A 22287-nucleotide genomic window follows, 5' to 3' on the forward strand; every position below is an offset into this window, starting at 1 on the left:
CTTGGGAAACAAGAAGAAATGCAACAGTGGCTACTCTGCAGCCCTGGGATATGAGCCAAACAATTGCTTGACCCTTGAGGGAGGAGAGATCTGCTAAAATTTCAATAGATGAAATTTGTGCTAAACTGTAACATTACCACATGGACTATGAGGTCAGTGTTGTGCAAGTCATCGCAGAGGGGGAGGGGAGGGGGAGAGAGAGAGAGAAAAAAGAGAGATGGGGGAGGGAGAAAGGGAGGGAGGGAGGGAGGGAGGGAGGGAGAGAGAGAGAGAGAGAGAGAAGCTCCTTGGATAAAGTCCATTCTCATTTACTTATAAGCTGTTGATAGTTGAGCATATTCCACCTCTTTGAACCTCCACTCCTCAGTCTTTAAAATGGGATAGTATTAGGCATGTAAAGCTCCTTGTACTGCATTTAGTAGAGTCAGAGGACCAAAGAAATGGCTAAAGGATATGCTTGTCAGACAAGCTGCTGCTCAGCCTAGGAAACAGAAAAGGGTTCAGAGGCAGGGCTGGCCCATGCTGGTCCAAATGGCTGGCAAAGGCCATTGGGTCCAGGTCCTGCAGCCCCACAGAAGGAACTGATGATCTAGAGGTGTACAACAGGCTGAGTCCTGGGAACACTCACCAACCTCCCACAGGCTTGGGTGCTCCAAGCACCCAATGAAAGTGAACCCCCAGCCAGGCAGAGCATTCTCCCTGAGCTCTCCTGAGTCTGAAGTCTGATTTTGTCAGCAGCTTTTTTAAGCTGAGTCAGTTATGACTGCACCCCACAGGAAGGACCTACTCCTGGCAGAGCAATCAAATTAAGGTTCTGCATCATCAAAACAGAGGCCTAGCTGTGGATTACAATGATTCGTAAGGAAAACCTCTATGGGGGCTCTGTCCTAGCTGGCATTCTTGGGAGATTGACTTCCCTGTATAGCAGATGGGAAGATCAAGTCACGGCCAGGCCTATGAGATAAATGACTCATTACTTTGGAAAATCTAGACATGCTCTGTAGCTCTTGGGTGAGCTGAAAGACAGACAGATGACTAAGTGGAGGCAATGGGCCTGAGAAGTCCCTGCCCAGCCTCTGAGGCCTCAGCTATATGGACCCAAAAGTTTTAAAGAGAACTTGGGAGGATATCTCATGAACACAAGTCCCTGGCCCTTGGAAGTTGCTCACAGACCCTAAACTGCCCCAGAGAGTGGGTATTTGTGGCACTGGGTGCAATATTGGAGTTGTCACAGCATACAACAGAATGGACATGCCATCCATCCATCCTTCCATCCATCCATCAGACCCCCACGCGGCCCTTGCTCTCCACAGATCAGTGCTGGGCCTGCTCTCAGTCCCATGGCAAGAAGACATGAGGGAGTGGGCAGAGTCAGGAAGTGTGGTCCAAGCTGTGATCATACAGAGGGAGTGAGAGAAGGTGCCTGACTCTAGCATGGCGAGTCTGAGCAGGCTTCTGACAGGAAGTGATGCTGATGCTGAGACCGAAGGATGAAGAGGAAAGTGTCCCAGGCAGAGGGCATCGACTACACAAAGGCTGGAGCTGAAAGAGCACACAGAGTGCTTAGGAAACTGAATCTTCTGTTCAAGATAATAAAAGTTTTGAGCCTGTGGAAACTTGTACAAAGGTCAGCACTGAAGTCTGGGAGGCCGGCCTTGCAGATTTGCTGAACTCTGGGTTGTTACAGTATCATAGTTCTCACAGAGGTGAAGTGCAGGACTTGTCTTAACTTCCTGAATTCCTGATGCCTGAGAAGCCCTTTCCGTCACACTGCACTGTGTGATCCTCCACGTACTCACTGTGAGGAAGTAGAATACAGGGCTCCTTCTTCGCTGAGAGAGGAACATGGTAGGTGCCAAAAGAACCAGGACTCAAACCTCAAATCATTCCTTTGTCTTGTGTGGCCACCCCACACCTTCCAATATTGGATCCAGTTTCACAATGCATCCTCTCCTTCAACTTGGTATTGAACCCACAGAAAGCCAGCTGCAGCCTGCTCAGAAGAGCCAAGGTCCAGTTTCTAGGAGGTAAGGTCAAGTGTAAGGCTGAGACATCCTGGACATGGGGATCAGCCTATCAGATCAGTCACGTGCTGTTGTCTTCCCTGCATACACCATGTGTAAGCTTCTTCTTGGCCTCACATGAAAAACCCATCATCTTCTCCTGGCTGGGTTCTTGTCCTCCCCCTGGGGTTACAGAGTCCAGTGGGCAAAAGGCTTGGCTGTCTGCTCCTCCTCAGGTGAGGTGCCCACCCTTTAGGAGGCATCTGCAGTGGCTGTAACTCCTCTGTCCCTGAGGCTGGGCCTGCACCTTTTCGTGGCTGGACAGCAACCAGGGGGTCTCATTCTTCCAGGTGCGCTGGCTTTCTCAGATAGTAAAAATTGCTTGCATTTATTCTGAGATTCCATTCAGATCTGGGAGCCACTGAAAAGCAGAACTGTTAAGTCCAGTTCCTCTAAGGACACTGGCCTCAAAGCCAAGCCACACCATCAAGACCTTGGCATGTAGGAGGATAAGAACTAGGTTTGAAAGTCTGGACTCCTCTCATTACTTCAGGGGGCCTTGGCCTCCTTTGACCTCCTCTCTCTGTCAACATGAGCTGAGGCTTGGTGATCCCTGGGGTTCCAGCCATGCCTGCCTCCTTCTATGCCCCAAGAGGTTCTGCAGATTGCAGCAGCTGTGAGGGGGGATGGTGTGTGGACAGCACCCATGGGGATCAGTGGTGCTGGTGTTGCCAGGTGAGAGACTGTGTTTGTAAATATTCACCTGGCAAGAGGACCCAGCCCTCAGCAAGAGCTAGCCTCCTTTTGCCCCCAACCCCAGCACATCCCATGCCTTTTTCTCCAGTATAGACCCATTCAGAATACCAAGTAGTGACACAGTCTGGAGCACTGGGACTTCCTCCCACCTTACCATGTCCTCTGCTGACTCAGGACACATGGTGAAAGCAATAGCTCTTGTGATCCAGGATGGGAAAGAACAGGAAGAAAGGGGCCATAGAGGGTGGCATGTTGGCTCCAAGGTGGGAGGGTGGCAGAGGCAAAGCTCTGGAACATAACCCCTGTGGCAATGGCCCTGAGGCCAGTGGTTTGACTCCAAGAACCTTCTGCTAGTACAGCTCTCTGCCCCCCACCCCAGCACTCTACGCCATCAGTTTAGTTGGATGACTCTGCAAGGAAGGACCACTTCCTAAACATCTCTGAAGCCTGAGTACTCCTCTCCACCTACCCAGTCCTGGGCCTGGTCCAGCCACTACCAAGGGCAGCCCAGAATGGTATACCAGACTTCTCATGGTTCTCCTTGCTCTCGCCTGTGCTTACACTGATGCCAAAGTTATTTTCCTGATAAACCAATGTGTCTATGTCATGCCACTGCTCCAAAACTTTATCTGGTTCCCTATTGCCTTAGTCTAAATGCCAAACTCATGTTGGCCCTCCATGCTCCTCATATTCTTCCCTTCCCTTAGACTCACACCAGTTTGTTTCTGTATCAGAAAGAAATAATAGAATTCTGGGTCTCTGCAAACCCCCAAGAACTTCAGAAATAGTGGGGAGCTATGGTATCAAAGAATATCCTCAATTCCCAGTAAAAACTCCAAAAAGAAAATTACAACCTCTCCCAGGGCTTAGGCTCCAGGACCCCCAGCAAGCAAGCTTGGGAAAGGGCCCAAAGGGGTTTCCAGTGCTAGACTGACCTTGGTCCAAATCCTAGCTCAGACTCTTCATAGCTGTGTAGCCTTGGGCAAATCACTGCACCCCTCTGGGCCTCACCTCAAACAATCTCATGGACAGAAAGTGGGATGCCAGGTACATAACAGAGGAAACACTGGGTAGACAGGAGCTAGCTGAAGCAGTTTACTCCCTTTCTTTGCCAGCCAAAGGAGCTCAAAGACAACTTGCAAAAGCAGATGCATTCACACCCTACCTTTCCAGCGGGCTCCTGGCACTGAGAAGGTAGCTTAGCTGGTCCCACTAGAACCAGCGTCCCTTTACAGGGCCTGTGGGGCCCAGGGAAAGAGGTTACCACATCTTGATCAAAGCACGAAAGTGGCGAAGGCCCTGTCCCTGGGAACAGCTGATGGTAACAGCCGCCTGCTCTCAGAAGCCGGGGAGTGGAGAGGTGTTAGCCATGGAGGCAGTGGCTCCCGGGTGGCTGTGGGAGCAGGTCTGGCAGGAACCAGGGTACAGAGCAGCTCTGTGAGGAGCTACTGGCCCCTCAAGGCCCCCGCTGCCCCCCCTTCATCTGTACATGGGGCGGTGCTGGCTCTGATCAGCTGGAGCTAAGCAACCCAGCCTTAACCCTCACTCTGCCAGCGTGCCAGAGCCTCCGCCCACACCCCTCTGCACCTCCACTCACCCCACCTTGTCTTCAGTCCTGGAGGGGAGTCTACGGGGGGGTGGGGTGGTGGTGGTTATCATCAAAGGACAAAACCTCCTTACACATCCATCTGAGACACTGATTAGGGGCCAGGAGCTTTGTGCACGGACTGGTGACCTACCCTGAGCATGAGCGGCAGGAGTGGTAGGAAGTCATGGGGAGTGAGGGAGTGGGGATACCAGATCTCTGATGTTGAAGGAGGGTGGCGCCATCCACCAGGCACTCTGCCTCCAGCCTCTCCTAGGGGCCACCTCCACTCCACCCCCACAAGGTCACAACCAATCTTGGGAGAGAAAAGAAACTGGGCATAGTTTCAGATACAAACAATATCTACTCAGGGATGCTCTGGGGAGTATGGTCAGAAGGTGGAGGATAGTTCATCTTCTCTACAGGACCCCAGGGCAGCACATCAGCCCCTCCCTATTGCTCCCTAAGAGGCATTCAGGGATGACCACCCTGGAGCTAGAACCCACACCCTCCCCTGCTGGAACCAAAGCCAAGTTCTCCGCAGGTTTGCCAGACTGGGGCACCTAGGTACCAGGCCTCCCAGGGAGAACCTCACTCTTTTGAGGTCAGTCTCCACAGAGTGTGGGGAGGGGGCTGGCTACTTCTGTAGCTCTTTCACTCTGTCCTTTGCAGCTTTTCATTCCTACTTCCCTGGCTAACATGTAGCTGGCTGGGAACACAAGGCACACAGATGTGCCTGCTAGTGAGGAAGACACACGCAGGCCACAGGGCCCAGTTCAACACCAACCCCAGGCCCTACCCTGACACCAGGTGCTTCTGGGCACTTCCCAGTCTGTTACTGATACTTCCCAGCCTACTGTTCCTCCAAATCCAGTCCACCTCCCTGCAACATGGCCCAGTGCTCCAAGCTCCCTCTTGAGACCTGTTTGCTCAACCTGCCTGGGAAATCCAAATCCCAGGCTTGTAATACCTTCCAAGGGGCTGAAAAAACTTTCCATTGCTCACCCCATCATCGGGGACAAGACATACAGACACCTTCTGCCTCAGAAGCCCACACCTGGAACTAGGCCCCCCATCTCCAGTCCTCCCTAATTAAAACTCACAGATACCTGAGGACCAAATTTTGACCCATGCAGCCCTTCTCCTTCCTCTTCGCAGGACCCTACTTTTCTCCTCCAGACACTGTTAAATCTTCGTTTAGTGCTTCCCAGGAAATTTAGTGGTCACAACAAAGTCCCGGCTGATGGAAAGCCATGGAGGATGCCGGGCTTGAAGTTGGGACAGCAGTTCTTTCCTAGGAAGCATGTGTTCCTATTGCCAGGTCAAGAACTGCATAGACCTTGCCAGGTGTGGTGGTGCACACCTGTAATCCCAAGCAGGAAGGCTGAGGTAGGAGGATTGTAAGCTCAAGAGCAGTCTCAGCAATTTAGCGAGGCCTTGTCTCAAAAAAAAAAAAAAAAAAAAAAAAAAAAAGCCAGGAATGTAGCTCAGTGGTAAAGCACCCCTGGGTTCAATTTCCAGTACTAAAAAACAACAACAAAAAAACACCTCTCACATGCACCCTGTAGCCACTGACCTGTGGAGACGCACATACAACAGACCGCACTCAGCCCAACAACCACCCCATCTGCACAGGGATTCAAGCTCCTGTGGGTGAGGGGCTTTCTCTCCACTTTCCTCTTGGGTTTTAATTACAATCAAAGAACCACAGACGATTGGGGCAGAGATGGAACCTAGGGCATCCACGACTCTGGAACCGTCAGGGGATACCCACTGCACATACCCCGAGAGAAAAAAAAGGGCCCATGATACTGGGTTGCTGAGTTACAATCTGAGCCTCCCTGTGGAGCCCAATTATAGCTCTGAAAGTGGAAGTAAGCCCCTGGACATGGAAAGGCCTAAAGTGTCCCAGCTTCCCAAACTCACAGAGAACATAGCCCCTTTTAGCAGCCTTCACTACCCCTTTGCCCCCATCCTCACAACAGAACTTCTCAAAAATCTCACTCACCCAAGCCCTGGCCAGGGAACATGGACCCACATTCCTGATGACAACAACAGAAAGCCAGGCTCAAGCAGCACTTTCAGGAACTCAGAAAGATGAGTAACCTTGAGAAGAGAGGAGCAGACAGAAACACAGTATCTTTTCCAAGCTCTGAGATAAAGCTTGTCCCTACCATGAATCAGGCATAGCAAAATTCTCAGAACAGAGGGTTAAGAGAAGCTAAAACAATGGCAGCAGCTCTTTGGAAATATTTTCAGGGAATGATGACCAGGACTGATGGTCCTTGGATGAGCCAAGGTCCCAATTTCTTTCATTCCAAGACCCGGGAGAGCAGGCATAACCCCAGGGATACTGGTGGGGACCCTGGACACCACACAGGCAGGGGGACACCGCCTGGCCAGGCCCTACTGTACAGGAAGCCAAATCCTGTGGTTGCAACATGATCCTTTCCCTTCCCAGTTGTGTCCACATTAGGACTGCCGGTGTCCTGGCCTCCGAAGCAGTGACCCAGTTCCCTCACTGGCACAAACTGTGGACACACCACTGGCCTCCAGTGAAGGACACATCTGCCAGGAGAGATGAGCTCTCAGAGTTCACCTGCACGTGGGCAGGGTACAGGTGGGATAGAGTGTAACTTCCTGCAGTTAGGAGGAAGTTCCTTGAGGTAGGAGGATCCTGGCAAGATATGGTTGGAGTTACTGAGGTGGGAGGAGCAAGAGAGGAATTTGCTCACCTACTTTTTCACTTCTGGTCTGCTGGGAACACCTGCTCAGGAGGAAATTCATGAGACAGAATCCGAGGCACATACTCCCATCCAGAGAGTGAGAGCAAGGTAACAGTGGAGACACGGTGGGAAGGGAAGGAGAGCCAGGTGAGGACAGAGTGACACGGTGGGTTGGCAAGGCACAGGAAGAGCCTGTAAGTTGTTGGGGCACCTGACAAGAGCATTTACACAGTAGAGGGAAAGAGGCACAGCATGGCATTTAGCTGTAGAAGGCAAAAGATTGTGGTTGGTACTGTGTGTATGCCTAATTCCTTCTAAGCCACAGCCCACAAGCTAATGATGCCCACCAGCTCACCTGACCTAGCATCCTGGGAACTGGGGATACGAAAGCACCCCAGGCAAGCTGTGTCCCTCTATCTCTGCCAAAGGACTACCACTATAGCCAGGAGCCTGCCTGGCTCTTTTACCCACCATTCCAGGTGTATTGTCCCTCTGTGTGCATTGACAATGAGCAAAACAGTTTTGCCTTTGGTTGAGGGTACATTTCCTGGAAAAATATGATACATAGCTTAATTTTCTGGCGAATTTGATAAATAGCTTAATTTTCTTGGCTGTCCCATACACTGGCAAAATTCTTCTCAATTGCCTCAGGAAGGAATAAATTTGAATTTCTCTTCAGTTTAGCAAATCTGCACCCACCTGAGTCACCCCTCTGTGGCTCAGGGCTGAAGGGGGCAGTTGCAGTCTCAAATGGTCCTCCTGCCAGCAACCACCAAGTCCTATGGTACCCCTATGACAGCAACCACAGGGTTAACACCAGGCTCCAGCAGCCCAGCCCTTAGCCGGGCAGGGAGTACTGGGAACTCAGGCCTCCTTTTCAAGGCCAGGATGAATGGGGGATATGCAAATGGCTGCCTCCCGAGGAGCGAGGAGCTAGGAGGGCAGGGGAGGGCTTGTGGCTGGCAGGCCTGCAGCACTCCACTTGGCCTGTCACATGAAAGGGTTTGTACTCCTGCTGCTGGCTCTGGTGCCCAGCCAGGCTAGGGCTGTTCTCACCAGAAAACAAAAATCTCTTTCAGACCAAAGCAAAACGAGGCCCCAGCTGGCCCAGGAAGGCCATTGGACATTGTTCACACTGACCCAAGGAGAGCACCCATCACTTGAATTCTCACTTTTCACCCACTGAAAAGAAACCCACCATCTTTCCAGAGGGAGCTGGAGGAGCTCTATGGCCATAGAGAAGAGCACCATGTAAGGTCAGGGTGGGTGGAACCAAGAAATAGGGTCACCCCTTCTGAGGCTCTCTGTGGGTATTATCCTTTTCAAAAATATGAATGGCTGAGACTGAGGTAGCAGACTTTTTTGGAGAAGGACATTTCAGTGATTCTTGTGAAGCTCATGGTAAACACAGAGAAAGAAATGGAAAAAAAAAAGTGCTGCTAAACAAGAACACCTTGGAGTGTACAGAGGACTTTTAAGAATGGAGACCTCATGTATACCCTGCCAGGCACCCACAGCACTGCTGACACCATGCCCTCAAGCTGTGGGAGGAGTTTATGGTAACCCAGAGCCCAGTGTATGGGATCACCAGCTTCCAGGACAGTCCAGGGCCCAGATACCTTCTTCAATAGAAGCACCACAGCAAGGTCAGTCTCCAATCTTTTTCAGACTTTTAGCTGCTAGAAATGCTGTTTTTCTGCCACTCTAGGGTCACCAGGAGCTGTCCAATAATTGCTGCACAAATCTTGTACCCCAGGAGCACAGATGCGACTTGGACTAAGGGGAGACAATGACACAGCAAGATCATTTAGCCTGAGAGCACATCAAGGCAAAACCACTTAGGAAAGAATTCAGAACCAACAGGAAGGCTAGTGGGTGCTTGAATAGATGTCCCACGATTCAAGGGAGATAGGACTTGTCAGCTCCTCCGCCCAAATAAAAGGCCCAGCTCTGAAAGGTTGACGGTCCACTGTCGCCTCCCTCCTTGGGTCTTTCTGCTTTTAGTTGGGAACACATAGCGTGCATGTGAAGCTATGATGCAGACATGTCTGTGAGAGTTCAGGGAGCCATTCAGGGAGGAAAATTAAGAGGCAGCAGGGGGACAGAGAGAGGACACTTCAGAACAGATATTTTTTTCTTAAGTGGGCTTCACAGGTAACCACCTACCCTCTGTCTGGCCTGTGGCAAGGAGATCAGGGTCACATGTACCCAAATCCCCCACCAGCCCACAGGCTAAGGGAAGGCCTGCCTTCCCCTAGACAGATTCAAAATTTGGGAGGAGGTGCCCAGAGGCAGAGTGGGGCTGAGCATGGCAAGTTAAGGGTGTCCTCCAGAGAACCATATCCAGGTCTGGAAGGTAAAGTCACTCAACACTCAACAAGGTCTCTGACCACTAAGCAGGATCTGGGTCCTAAGTGACTTTAGGTAACCTTAGCACTAGAAGCAGAACACAAAGGCCAGAAGTGCTGACTCTTTCGAAAGGGTCTCAGCTGTGTCCCCCTTCTCCATTCTGATAATTGTCCCCTCTCATAGACCTGGGAACATCACTGTCCAGCCTCCAGCCAACCTCCTTGTCCACTCTCACTGGCTGGCCACATCCTACCTTGCTGCTCTGTCTCAGCTCTAACTGTCCTTGCTGTGTGGCCTCTGTCTGACCTTTCTGTTCAATCTCTGGTTGACCTCACTATCAATTGGCTTTTCTACCTATTTGGTAGGATCTCTGATCAGGGTCCAGAGTGGTCTATAGCTAGGGCTGGATGGGTGGGCAGATAGAGCTCCACAGAAGAGCTTAAGGCTCAACAACAGTTCACACACTGCAGGGGAAAACGGGGCTTTGTAGCAGGGCAAGTCCTACTTAGTCCTTCAGGGTCCAATTTCTTTCTCTTTTTTTATACATTTATTTTGTTTATTTATTTTTATGTGGTGCTAAGGATCGAACCCAAGACCTCACATATGCTAGGTGAACGCTCTATCGCTGAGCCACAACCCCAGCCCCCAGGGTCCACTTTCTATATACTTGGGCCACACAGTTCTGGGAGTGCGGCAGGGTCCTAGGAACTGTTTAATGGGGACTGTCTCATAGGTGCCCATTCAACCTGGACTTGCCTGTGCTCTCTCTCTCATTCCTCCTATGCCAGTCCTAGAGATCTGTCCCTGGTCCGAACAGGTGCCAATCCAGATTTGTTTGTCCCAAGGTCTGCAAAATGTCCTAACTTTCTGCTCTAAAGCCCCAGAAGGCAACTATCTTGGAATATAGGCCTGAATGGGCAGATGGCAAGCCAGAAGTAGCTACCCCTAATTCTCCTTGGACACCACGACAAACTCTAGCTGAATGCCTGGACTAAGTGTGGGGAAAGGAAGGGTGTCTCTGGGAAAACTAGGTGAATAGTCAGGTAGGACTACTTGGAATATCAAATCTTTCAGACTCTTGAGACTACTGATTAGGTCTCCAAATAGCTCAAATTGGCTCAGACTTTCCCACCCTACTTCCCACTTTCCCACTTCTCTCTATCAAAGACTGCAAGCTTCACATGAATCAGGGGTTACACAAAGAACCTAAGCACACTGCCAGGGAGGTAACTGAACAGGTGAGTGAATGATGGGGAACACCCCTGGGCCTAAAGCAGCATGTCACCCACAGCATTCCCCTCCCCAACCAATTCTGGGCCCAATGACTGGTTGGTGGGAACTCCTGTGAGACCAACACAAGGAATGGGGCTATCATACCAGGCCATCCATGAGGTGAGGACCTTGACTGGACATTCCTTTTGGCTATGCTTGACAGAGTGGCCAGAACTCCAAGTTTGCCAGGAGGCTAGAACCTTGGAGCTCTAAGGAAACATCAGTTCTCAAAGAAGACTACCTTCCCCATAACAAGTTCCTCCTGAAGCTGTGAGTTGATTCGTTCATTCATTCTTTCATTCATCAAGCCCTTTCGGAGATCCTGCCACTGCTTCTGTTCCAGGCTGCACTCATTCTCAGCATTCAAGGTTATCCAGTGAAGGCTGACCTAGACCTGCCAACAAGGAATTCACACCTGCTTTTCCCTGTTGCTTTCACCATATTGACATCTTCCCCCAGCTTAGCATAGAGCTTGGCATTTTAATAGATGCACACTAAAAGTCTGTTGTCTGCTGATTGACTTATTGTGGTGAGAAAACAGCTTATAAAATGAATACATCTTGGGGCTGGGGATGTGGCTCAAGTGGTAGCGTGCTCGTCTGGCGTGCGTGCGTGCGGCCCGGGTTCGATCCTCAGCACCACATACCAACAAAGATGTTGTGTCCGCCAATAACTAAAAAATAAATATTAAAAAAATTCTCTCTCTCTCTCTCTCCCTCTATCACTCTCTCTTTTAAAAAAAAAAAAAAAGAAAGAAAGAAAGAAACAAAGATACATGTCCTGAATGGGAACTGTGGGATCTTGGTCTCTTCCTCTCTTTAAAAAAAATAAATAAATAAAATAAATAAATAAATGAATAAATACATCTTTACTTATAAATATATCATTATTAAAATAAATTATTCCCAGGGAATTCTTTATTTTTATTCATTTACACAATAAACTCTGGTGTACACTGCATGTCTACCCTGGGCTGGGGACACAGAGATAAGACATCCTGGCTCTGCCCTCAAGGAGATCATAGGACTTATGGAAAAGGTCAAGCACTGCTGTTCAGTGGAACATGTGTCACTAAGATATGCATATGGCTTGTCTAGCACAGGGATGGTATCATTCTGGCCATCCATATTCCCAGTTCCAGCCATATCTCCTGATGGCTACCATACAGAATAATGTCAACATGGTGTGGCGTGGCATTCTGGCCTATGGAGCCCAGCCTGGCAACCTCACTGGCAAGCAGAATTTGTCCCTCAACTTCATTCATTCCTGTTGACAATCTTTTCTCATACCCATCCCTCTGCCTGCTATGCCTTTTCTTTCCCTACTTCCTTTTTTGCATATTGAAATCCTGGAACGTCCATGGACTGGAAGTCTAAGGATGTGGGTATGACTCAGCTCTTGCAGGTTGTTTTCTCATTAAATCTCCCTGGGTCTCAGTGCTTCAAGGCTAACAATGCCACAGGGCTGTAGGAAGACTGAAGGATATCTTGAAGACTCATAGAATATGGTTATTAACAATATAGTAGCTGCTCAGTAAGAGTAGCTAAATCAGCCAGGACAGTGGCACACACCTGTAATCCCAGAGATAGGAGGATTGAGAGTTCAAAGTCAGCTTCAGCAACTTAGTGAGGCCTTAAACAACTCTGTGAGATCTTATCTCTAAATAAAATACCAAAAAAAGGGCTGGGATGTGGCTCAATGGTTGAGTGCTCTTGTGTTCGATCCCCAGAATCCCCCTCCAAAAGTAGCTAAGTTTTCAGCAATGCTCCCCACACATACACATATACACACCCAGAACTTCATTCAATGAACATCTGAGTGACTACATGTGTCAGTGTTGGCCAGATATACAGTATAGCTTCTGTTATTCAAAAGCCTAATTTTCACTTCTTTTTGCAAACATGTCAGAACCTCATCCTCACTCACCTCACCATATGCATGGGACACCCCTGGTTCTATCTGGTGCTGTAGCTGAGCCAAATTCAGCCTTCTGAAGGTCATCCTAAAAGCCCTTATACTCACAAGAGAAAAAAACAGCTAAAGAGCAGAATGGCTGGTTCTGCCGCCCCCTGGTGTCAGTGTGCTCTTGCAGGAGCATCCCACCACCACCAGGCTGTAGAGAGGAAATGTTTCTGAGGTCAGACTCTCCCACAGGGTGACAGACCCTGTGCCAATGCAGGCTTTCTTCTTTTGTGAGGCATATCCCTAGCTGACCAGACAGCTGTCTGTTCTGCCTGGAGTTCCAGCACCATCTGTCTCAATTTTTGGCTGCCTTCTTGGGCCTCCTTGAGTGGCTCTAGACCTCATTCTAGTTTTCCCTGCTAGTGGAAGCCTGGGGGGAGGGGTAGAATCTGATGGGGTTGAGCTGAGCAGGGTGTGCAATTCTGCACCTGCCCTGGCAACTGAAGCCAGATGCCTGCCTTTCCAGTCTTTGAACTGGTAGTTCTGCCTCTTCCCACCAGGGCCAGTTCCACTTCCCCTAGGGTAAGGACCAGGGCTGGGGCTTCATTCCTTCCCCTTTCTGGAGTCTAGCCTCAACTCACACCATTCTTAGGCCATATCTACTTTTACCCATAATATTATAACAGTCTCCTATCACATTTCTGGCCTCTACTCTCCTCCCCATGGCTCAACTTGGCCACTGTGGCTAAATAGAGGGTTCCTCTACCCATCTCTCACCCCAAATAAAACCCATTCCTCCATGACCTCCTTCTACAAATCAGGTTGCCCTGGCACAAGATGCTGGAGACATACAAACACACACACATACACACACACATACACACACACACCCCCACACACACAATGATACACTACCTTGGTTTTCTCTGCACACATTTGCTGGTCTGACTTTCTCTACTAGCCTCTGAAAAACACTCCATTATGCCACAGAAGCCTACTCAGACATTCCAGTGATCAGGTATGCAACTGAGCAGATTGGACCCTGTACAAGGGTATGGAACTATATCAGCTTAGGACACCCTAAGGATACCCTTTGAGAAATCTATCTACCAAGAATGATGCCTCTTTCTACTTTGTACAAAGGAGCCACATAGGAAACTAGAAATTCTAATCCATTTGCTCCCAGGTGTCCTCTGAGTGCTTATGGCACATTTTCTCATGACAGGAATAGTGTCTGACTTACACTGGACCTCTTTTATTTGTCTCATTGTTTACTACAAAACTCAGGTAAAATCCGGGCTGACCCAGGACTCAGTGTAGCCCAGTACACATTGTTGACAGCCCCTCTTCCAGGTGACTCCCCTCTCCTCCTTTACACCATTCTCTCCTTGAAGACCCTGAGGTCTTCTGTCTGCCCAACCGTGTTTCCATCCTTTCCAGATTGGGAAGTAAAAAAGCACAAAACTCTGTATTAAAGAGTGACATTGGCTTGGGGATCCCCGCCTATTGCTGGCTGAGTGGAAGGAATATCTTGCAGTTGCCACAGGACCCAGGATTACAAGGCATATGTTACAAGGCACAGTGCATTCTCAGGTGTGTTCACTAATCTACAGTTCTTACCCCCCGAGAAAGGCTGGGGTCCAGGTAAAGTTCCAAGGAATGTGGACACATGACCTAGGAAAGCCCCACTATGTCTGTGGGGTATTCCATCCAATGAGAACCATGCACCAGCACCAACCTCCTACTCTGCCTTGAAATGTTTGGTCTCTATTGAAGCAGCTATTATCTGCCCCCACTTTTAGGTCCACTTTTAGGACCACTTTTAGGTCCCTGGACAGTCCCATAGAAAGGCAAGTCCCCTCATTTTGTATCCAAGGAGATGTCTGGCCACTTTGGGAAATATTCCACAAGGAAGCAGGACAAAAGGCTAATTTAAGTTGTTGACGACTGATCTTGGCTTATAGACAAGAACCCCATACACTGAGGGGGTTTTTCTCACAAGCTGTTGATGACCCTTGTCACCAAGTGGTCTTGCAGCCCCCTAGACACCTCCCTGAATCCATAGAATACCAGATTTTTAGAGAGCTTCTTTTGAACCCATGGCTGGATTAGGCCTCCTGTGGGTAGGGCTAAGGAGTTTTAGCACAGGGGAGAAGCTCTGAGACCATCCATCACTCAGACAATAAATGGTGACTATTACTATCATCATCATCATCATCATCATCATCACCACTACCACCACTATCATGATTTTGATTATGCCTGACCCCAGTGCTAGCACTGTCCTTGCCTGTTGGGTGTGTATCAAGACCAGAGAGGCCGTGCACAGCCTGTCATCAGACACTGGCAGACAGAAGGAGCTTAGGGAGCTGAAGAGATTAGGGAGGTATTACTCCCAACACAGGAGGAGTATCCCTGTGGCCTAACCCAGGACAGCAGTGGGGGAGGGGGAAGTGATTACCTGGCCCATCAACCCTTCAGGTTCAGGCCAGTTACAATCAAACACCTGGCACTGGTTGATGAGTTCAAATCTCAGATCAAATCCCAGTCTACTAGATATTATTCATGTGACATTGGGCAAGTTGATTAACCTCTGAATCTCAATAAGAGATAAGACCAACCTCCTAGGATTTTCTGTAAATATTAAATAACATGCAAAATCATCGATAAGGATCTCTAATGGGTCAACTTCTTCCCCTTTTTTGGCTCAGTAAAAACTTCACCACCATCTCTGATAATGATGATGTTTAAATGTAAAATAATAATAAACACTGACATTCATAGGACATTTGCTCCAGGCTAGGTCAGGTTGAAGGCCAGTTTAAGGGTAAGTACTTCACATAAGTAATTGAGCAGAATCTGCACATGGGGGTGGGACTGTAGGTGAGGGTATTATACTCAGGAGGACCCAAAGGCTCAGTCAGAGAAAGGCCAGTACCCAGGTGTGGGTGTGTGGGGGTTGAAGGAAGCGCCTAGCAAAGATCCAACAGGGATACTCATAGACTGCTAAGAGGGTGCAGGGATAAGGAATGAGAGCAAAGAGAAGGGAGTGGAAGCAGTGAGGACATAGCCCCAGGCAGAGCCGGGGCAGATGAACCTAGTTTTATAGCAATCTTCTACTCTGGCAGGAGGGCAAGCAGGGAGTGATTGTAAGGAGGTCCCTGGCAGGGATTCAGAACCCTGATCAGTCCTGGCTACACACTGACCACCTACTGCGGGACCTAAGAGCCAACATCCTTGGTTTCTGGTCCCAATAAATGAACAAAGACGCAATAAGTCTGTCCCCACTTTGGCTCAAGGCCTAATCTGATCAGCAGGTCCTCACAATAAGAGGAGAGGGGCGCTAGAAGCCAATGGAGGTTGTTGTGGAGTCGCAATGAGCAAGCCCCCCCCCCCCCATCTCCGCAGACCCAGCTGCTTCCCAAACCCCGCCCAGAGCCCGCCGGAATTGGGGGCGACCTAGAGACCTTGAAGGGACAGCCAGCAGCCCGGGCGGGTGACTCCACAGCCGCGGGAGTGTAACACCCGCACCTTGGGCCAAGACAGCACAGCTTACGGGAGATGGAGGTCCGGGACCAACAAAGACGACGCAGGGACTTACCCACTAACAGCCAAAGGGAACCCCCCGACACCAGGAAGAAGGTCAGCATGTCGGTCAGCCGGGCCCACCCTGGCCCGGCACGGCCTCCTGGGCCCGCAGCCCCGCAGCTCCACTGTAGCGGCGCTGCCGCGCCGCCGCTGGGTATTTTTAGCCCCCGCCTCCTGGCTCCGCAGCTCCCCGCCTCCCTGCGCCGCTGCGGAGACTGAGCGGGAGGGGGAGGGCGCGGCGCGCGCTCCACACCAGAGCCCCACTCCCCGCCCGCAGCCTGGCCCGGTCGGGGCTCCTCCCGCGCCGCTGCCTCGGAACCGCCGAGCCCGGGCGGGGGAGGGGTCGCAGCGAGCACCAGCCCTCTCGGCCTCCGCCCCCCCCCCCCAACGTTCTGGGGAAACGGGCTGGAGTGGGGCGCACGGGCGACGAGCAGTCGTCACCCACCCCACCAACACGCAACCCTTACCTCCGCGCGACCCCGCGGTCTGGGTTTTATTGCTAGGCAGGCTGCGGTGGGAGCAAGTCGCATTTACTTGTCTGAGGGGTTGCAAAAGCTGATGGGCTGAGTGCCCACTGAGCGCCCACCCTCCATCGGACCTAGTTTGAAGAACTGACAGCCTGCGGGTGCCACATCTGCGATCCAGTGAGGGAGCCATAAGGGTCTACCTAGGTTCTGCAAAGTAGTGCCCAGATCTTTTGGGGATGCCCAAAGTCAGATCTGGGGCTGCACAAGGTCACAGAAGCTTCATGTGGTCCTGGGCTGCCAAATGTGGTCACCAGTTATAAGCATGCCACATAAAGTCACAGGCAGCCACATGGAATCACGGGTGTCCCATGAGGACAGAGACTTTCATGGTCTTCAGATACAACAGTGTGTAGCACATGAGGTCTTAAGCCCTTCATTAACTACTATGAAAGGCCATACAGCCACTCAGTCTCAAATGGTCCTACAGCTGACTGAGGTTTGGACATCATTTCAGTGCCTGAGACTAAAAGGAGGAAGCCCAGTTGCATAGTTTTTTTGAAATAAGAGCAGGCATCCCGATAGGGTCTCATAGACATTTACACCTCGATTTCAGGATCACCTCCTCCCAAAGGTCTTGCTTCTCAAACATGCTAAGTCTACTAAGCTTCCAGCACCGAGGACAGCGCTCAGGCAGCCCTGCCCTCTCCACATGCACCCTATCAACCCTGGAACCGGTTAAGAACCCAGGAAGAAAAAGGGTAGGAAACTAGAGAACAGAGATCAGAAAGCTGATGGTGGACAGATGAGACCACTTGCCCTGTGTGCATGTAAGCCCACAACTTAGCAGGTAGGTGTGGGGACCTATATCCATAGCATGAGTATCTGGCATGTGTGCACCCAGGTCTGTCCGTGTGCAATTTATAAAGGCACAAGTCTGCAGATGTGTCACTTTCAGTCTTTAAAATAGAATCTTTTCACAGGCTCTGGATCCTGGGAGAGCTGCTCTTGCTTGAACTCAGGCGCAGCCTGGCAAGGACTTTGCTGAAATCTCAAACTTGGCAGGGTTCCTCCAAGAGGTGTCAGAGGCTGTGTGACAGGATCCCTCCCAGCAGGTGACACAGTTGTCAGAATCCCTCCCCCGACACCACACTCCCACTGGCAGCAGACTAACTGAAGACCCAGAGGTTATTAGGACACTCAGGAGAAACCAGAAGACTGGGCAGAAAGAATGTATCTCCCCAAATCAGATTAGCCTAGGGATTTTGGCAGACAATTTCTCCTTAGGCCAGGGAACCAATAGAGTGTTTCTTCACAGAGTAAGGGGCCCAGGATCAGGCAGAAGTCACAGGCCCGGTCTTCCTCCACAGCACTGAGAACTGCAGGAGTGCTCCAAGCCCCTGGGTGGCTCCTGGCAGCCTCCTCTCCAGAGTGATGTCATGGGACACATTTAGCCTGGCCTCCTGCAGAATGTCGCATCCGGTTACTTTTCCTACAGATGTCTCTGCTCCTTGCGAATTTTTTTATTCAAAAACCTATGTAGGAGCTGTGACTGATTACAGCTTAACTGAGTATTTTTCTGTTTTCCTGAGTATGACTTGGCTTCTCCTGAGGGATGGAAACAGGAAGGTCCTGTGCCTGGCTGTGGGATCATGGCCAGGTCTCTCTCCTCTCCAGTGGGTAAGGAGATTTGTTCTTTTCTATCCTGGGTTCCCAAGGTCTCCTTCCTTCTTTGTGGGTGCTCCATTCATGGACCATCTATGGGCAGCTGTGACTCTGAGGCTTCTAGACTTCTTGAGTGCCACAGCCATGGAACCCAGCAGGAAGGAACCCAGAGTCATGCTGTAGGGTGGAGGGAGCTGGTGGCCTCTTAGACATTCCTCCTGGTCAGCAACAATGGTGGGCAACTCTGTTCACACTTATTTCCACCCACACTAGCATCTTTGAGGGCTAGCAATTGTTTTCAACCCTAGCTCAGGGTCTGGCCCAGTGAGTACAGAGAGCACTATCCCTTTTGGCAGGGCAGAACATCTGCTCAGACCACAGAGCAGTTCTGGCCTCCTCCTATCCATTCACTCTTTTAGCTTATGTCCACCTCTAGGTACCCTTTGTCTGGCCTCCTGCTGGAACTTGGAGGCAGGGGAGACAAATCAGAAACAACAATAGCAGTAGTCTAGCATGGTGAGCTTGGTGACAGAGGACTGATCCTATTCTAACCAGGGCAAGGTCTCCTAGTGGAGGAAATATTCAACTTGAACCATAAATCTTTGTGTGAGAGTTTGCCAGGCTTCAAAGTGGGGCAAAGTATACCATTTCTAGACCTGTGTCTGTTTCTGTCATGCCATGCAGCCCTGGGTAAGCTTCTGCCCCTTTCTGTGTTCATTGGTACAAGGAAGTGCTGATCCAGAGACTTCAAAACCCATTAGGCAAGACTCTGCTGCCTTTTTTATCATCACAGTTGAATGGTCACCCTCTAGGCCTGAAAGGCACAGTGTCCACTGCATTCTGTCTGTTAGTGGCTCTAAGAAACAGCCTAAGATGAGCTCAGCCATTATGGGTTCAGGTTTTCCTGCTCCTATGACATCTGGAATATTTTTCTTCTCTAACATTGTCGGGGGGCTCAGTTATTTGTATCTCCCAGGCCTTTTTGAACACTTATATTCTGTTAGTGTCTCACATTGTAATTATATCTTTCCAGTGAAGCTCAGAAAATTCTCTTTTTCAGCCTCTCTTAGGCTGGTCCTTCCTAAGGGTCTTAGAATTTTTCAGTGTGAGATGCCTCCATGAGTCTTTGATCCCAAAGCTAGTAATATAGTGCTATATATAGCAATATAGTGCTATATTCTATATTCAATATAGAAATAAGGGCAGCCATCTTATTAGCACAAGGATGGTAGCAGAAGCAATGGTTGACAGATGATTCTTGGAATTATTACTGAAAGATGAAATTTGAGGCTCTTTCTTTCTTTCAGTACCAGGGATTATTGAAACCAGGGGCACTTTACCACTGAGCCACATCTCCAGCCCTTTTTTATATTGTTATTTTGAGATAGGGTCTTACTAAGTTTCTTAGGACCTCATCAAGTTGCTAAGGTGGGCTTTGAATTTGTAATCCTCTTGCCTCAGCCTCTCTTATTGCGAGGATTACAGGCATGAGCCATCACACCTGGCTTGAGGCTGTTTCTTGAGCCTTCCCAAAATGCTGTGAACCACCTAGCACTCTTTATTTAGCATGCTCCTTTTCTGCTTTAAACAGTCATTTAATAGGATTTTGTTTTTTACAGTCCAGAACTCAGATTGACCTCCTCACTGTCTCACTGCTAAGCCCTCTAGAGGTTGTGGCTATAGGGTTAGGGACACAGCACAACACATCTCCTCTCCCCATAACTGCATACACTAATAATTGGAGGCTCTGGCTGGTGAAACCAGATCTTTGCTCTCCTTTATTTTGACAACCACAAATCTAGAGAACGGATCCCAAACCTTGAAATTCAGCAAAGAATCTACTCAAGATAGCTGCCCTGTCTAGAGCAAAGGCTTTGAAGACAAGATGAAATGGTTGGAGACTGGCAAACACTCAATGCATGGACCCCAACCAAAGATTAATAACATTTTTCAATTTGGAAAATATAGAAAAATATGAATTGAAATCACTTGTATTCTATCCCCCAAAGATAATAACCAGTACAATTTTGCATATTTTCTGATAACAATAGCATCTCACATTTATGTAGTGTTTAGTATATGCCAGGCATTATTTCTAGACACTTTACATGTTATGGACTGGCTTGTGTTCCCCTCAATTCATATATTGAAGCCCTAACCCTCAATGTGACTGTATTTAGAAATAGAGACTTTAAGGACACAATTAAGGTTAACTGAGTTCATAAAGGTGGAACACTAATACAAAAGGACTATTGTCCTGTTAAGAAGAGACATCAGGAATAAAAGTCATGTGAGGACACCAAGGGAAAGAGGTCATCAGCAAGCCCAGGAGAAAGGTCTCAAAAGAAACCAATTCTGACATCACACTGATTTTGAATTTCCATCCTCCAGATATGTGTGTAAATAATTTTTTTTTGTTTAAGCCACCCAGTCTGTGGTATTTTATTATTAAATTTCTAGCATAACAAGACAATATGCTAACACATTTAATGCATAAACATTGTTTTCTATCCTTGTATTGCACAATTTAATAAGTGTTTATTAAATGAATGAATGAATGGTAGATACTGTTATGGTTGAGATCTGGACTCTCCCCCAAAGACAGCTCATGTGTTGACAGCTTGGTCCCCAATGCAGCAATATTCAGAGGTAGCAATATGCAGAGCAGTATTTACTTGCTTTGGGCAAGTGACTGTATCTAACCTCTTCAATCTATTGATATATTCATAATTTATATGGATTTAGAAGGTAGTAGAAACTGTAGGAGGTGGGCCTAGTTAAAGGGAGTAGATCCTTGGAAACTATATCTTCTCCCCAGAACATTTCCTTCTCTCTCTCTCTCTCTCTCTCTCTCTCTCTCTCTCTCTTCCTGTTTCCAGGCAGCTTTGCTCTGCCACACCCTTGCCTCCATGCTATTCTGCCTCACTACAGACCCACAGTAATAGGATCAAGATACTATGGGCTAAAAACCTCTCAAACTGCAAGCCAAAATAAATCTTTCCTCCTTTAACTTGATTTTCTCAGGTATTTTGTCATAGTGACAAAAAGTTAACACAAATATTGTTTATTCAGTACCATATGCTTTTTAAAAACTTGACAATTAAGTATTTCTCCCATACTATTACTTAATTACATTTTTAAAATAGACATGTGATACTAACAGTAAATGTTGCGTCCCCACAGTACGCAAGGCACTGTTCTAGGTTCTGGGGATATAACAGTGAACAAACAAAAAATCTTGCCCACGTGGAATGCAGTTGTTCCATGGAAATGCCTTTGCCCAACTGTCAGACAGGAATTAGCCCACTTATTTGGGAATGTTTCTTTTAATGAAAATTCTCTGATGAGTAAACCAGAGAGTCACAATTAATAAGATCCTTTTCCTTTTAAAAGGCCAATTAACAACTGAAGGGGGCTGGGGATGTGGTTCAAGGGGCTGGGGATGTGGCTCAAGCGGTAGCGCGCTCGCCTGGCATGCGTGCGGCCCGGGTTCGATCCTCAGCACCACATACCAACAAAGATGTTGTGTCCGCCGAAAACTAAAAAATAAATATTAAAAAAATTCTCTCTCTCTCTCTCTCTCTCTCTCTCTCTCTCTTTAAAAAAAAAAACTGAAGGGCTTCTGATGCTTCTCTGAACCATGGAAAGACAAAGCATTTTGAAATTGTTCTTAGTCCACCAGGCTGGGAGTTAGTACTGGTCAAGCGGTCAGCACCTCCAGGTTCCTAAGGAAACACCTATGCATAGGTTCCCCATTCATGCAAGGTCAAGATTTGGTGCAAAATAAACTACATTTTAAAGATTTGGAAAATAAAACAAACTAGAAGAAAATAGAGTTGAATGTTATGCCATGTAAGGATGGTAAGGGCTTTTCCTGTACAACATAGAAAGCAGAAACCACAAAGGAAAAGAGGGGTAGATTTGAACGTCTGACTACATGCAAATTTAAAATGTCTGCAATTTAAAAACCACCATTT

At 48.7% G+C, this 22287-nt stretch overlaps 1 protein-coding gene and 1 long non-coding RNA gene across 6 annotated transcripts in view; one reads left to right on the forward strand and one right to left on the reverse strand.

The window, feature by feature from the left end:
- The window catches only part of ACSL6 (acyl-CoA synthetase long chain family member 6), a 56636-nt gene extending 40117 nt beyond the window's left edge, over positions 1 to 16519 (reverse strand). Inside the window, exons 1-3 of one of the 5 annotated variants that reach the window (XM_081271456.1) lie at positions 16195 to 16517; positions 8690 to 8846; positions 7770 to 7860 (exon numbers count right to left, since the gene is read on the reverse strand). Coding sequence is in view for 2 of the 5 variants with exons in the window: in XM_081271454.1 (XP_081127580.1) it covers positions 16195 to 16243 (49 nt within the window). In the remaining 3 variants the exon portion in view is untranslated. Of the gene's footprint in view, positions 1 to 7769; positions 7861 to 8689; positions 8847 to 16194 lie in introns of all 5 variants that reach the window. The other 4 variants (XM_081271455.1, XM_081271458.1, XM_081271454.1 and 1 more) reach the window with 4 other exon arrangements.
- Positions 16520 to 17290: 771 nt separating this feature from the next.
- LOC308636439 lies at positions 17291 to 20728 on the forward strand. The gene is made up of 3 exons (XR_014019410.1): positions 17291 to 17495; positions 17629 to 18325; positions 20576 to 20728. It is a non-coding gene; the product is annotated as an uncharacterized lncRNA (long non-coding RNA).
- The last annotated feature ends 1559 nt before the right edge of the window (positions 20729 to 22287 follow it).

This window comes from Spermophilus citellus, assembly GCF_964194105.1.
Source record: "Spermophilus citellus genome assembly, chromosome: 1".
NCBI classification, from domain to species: Eukaryota; Metazoa; Chordata; class Mammalia; order Rodentia; family Sciuridae; genus Spermophilus; species Spermophilus citellus.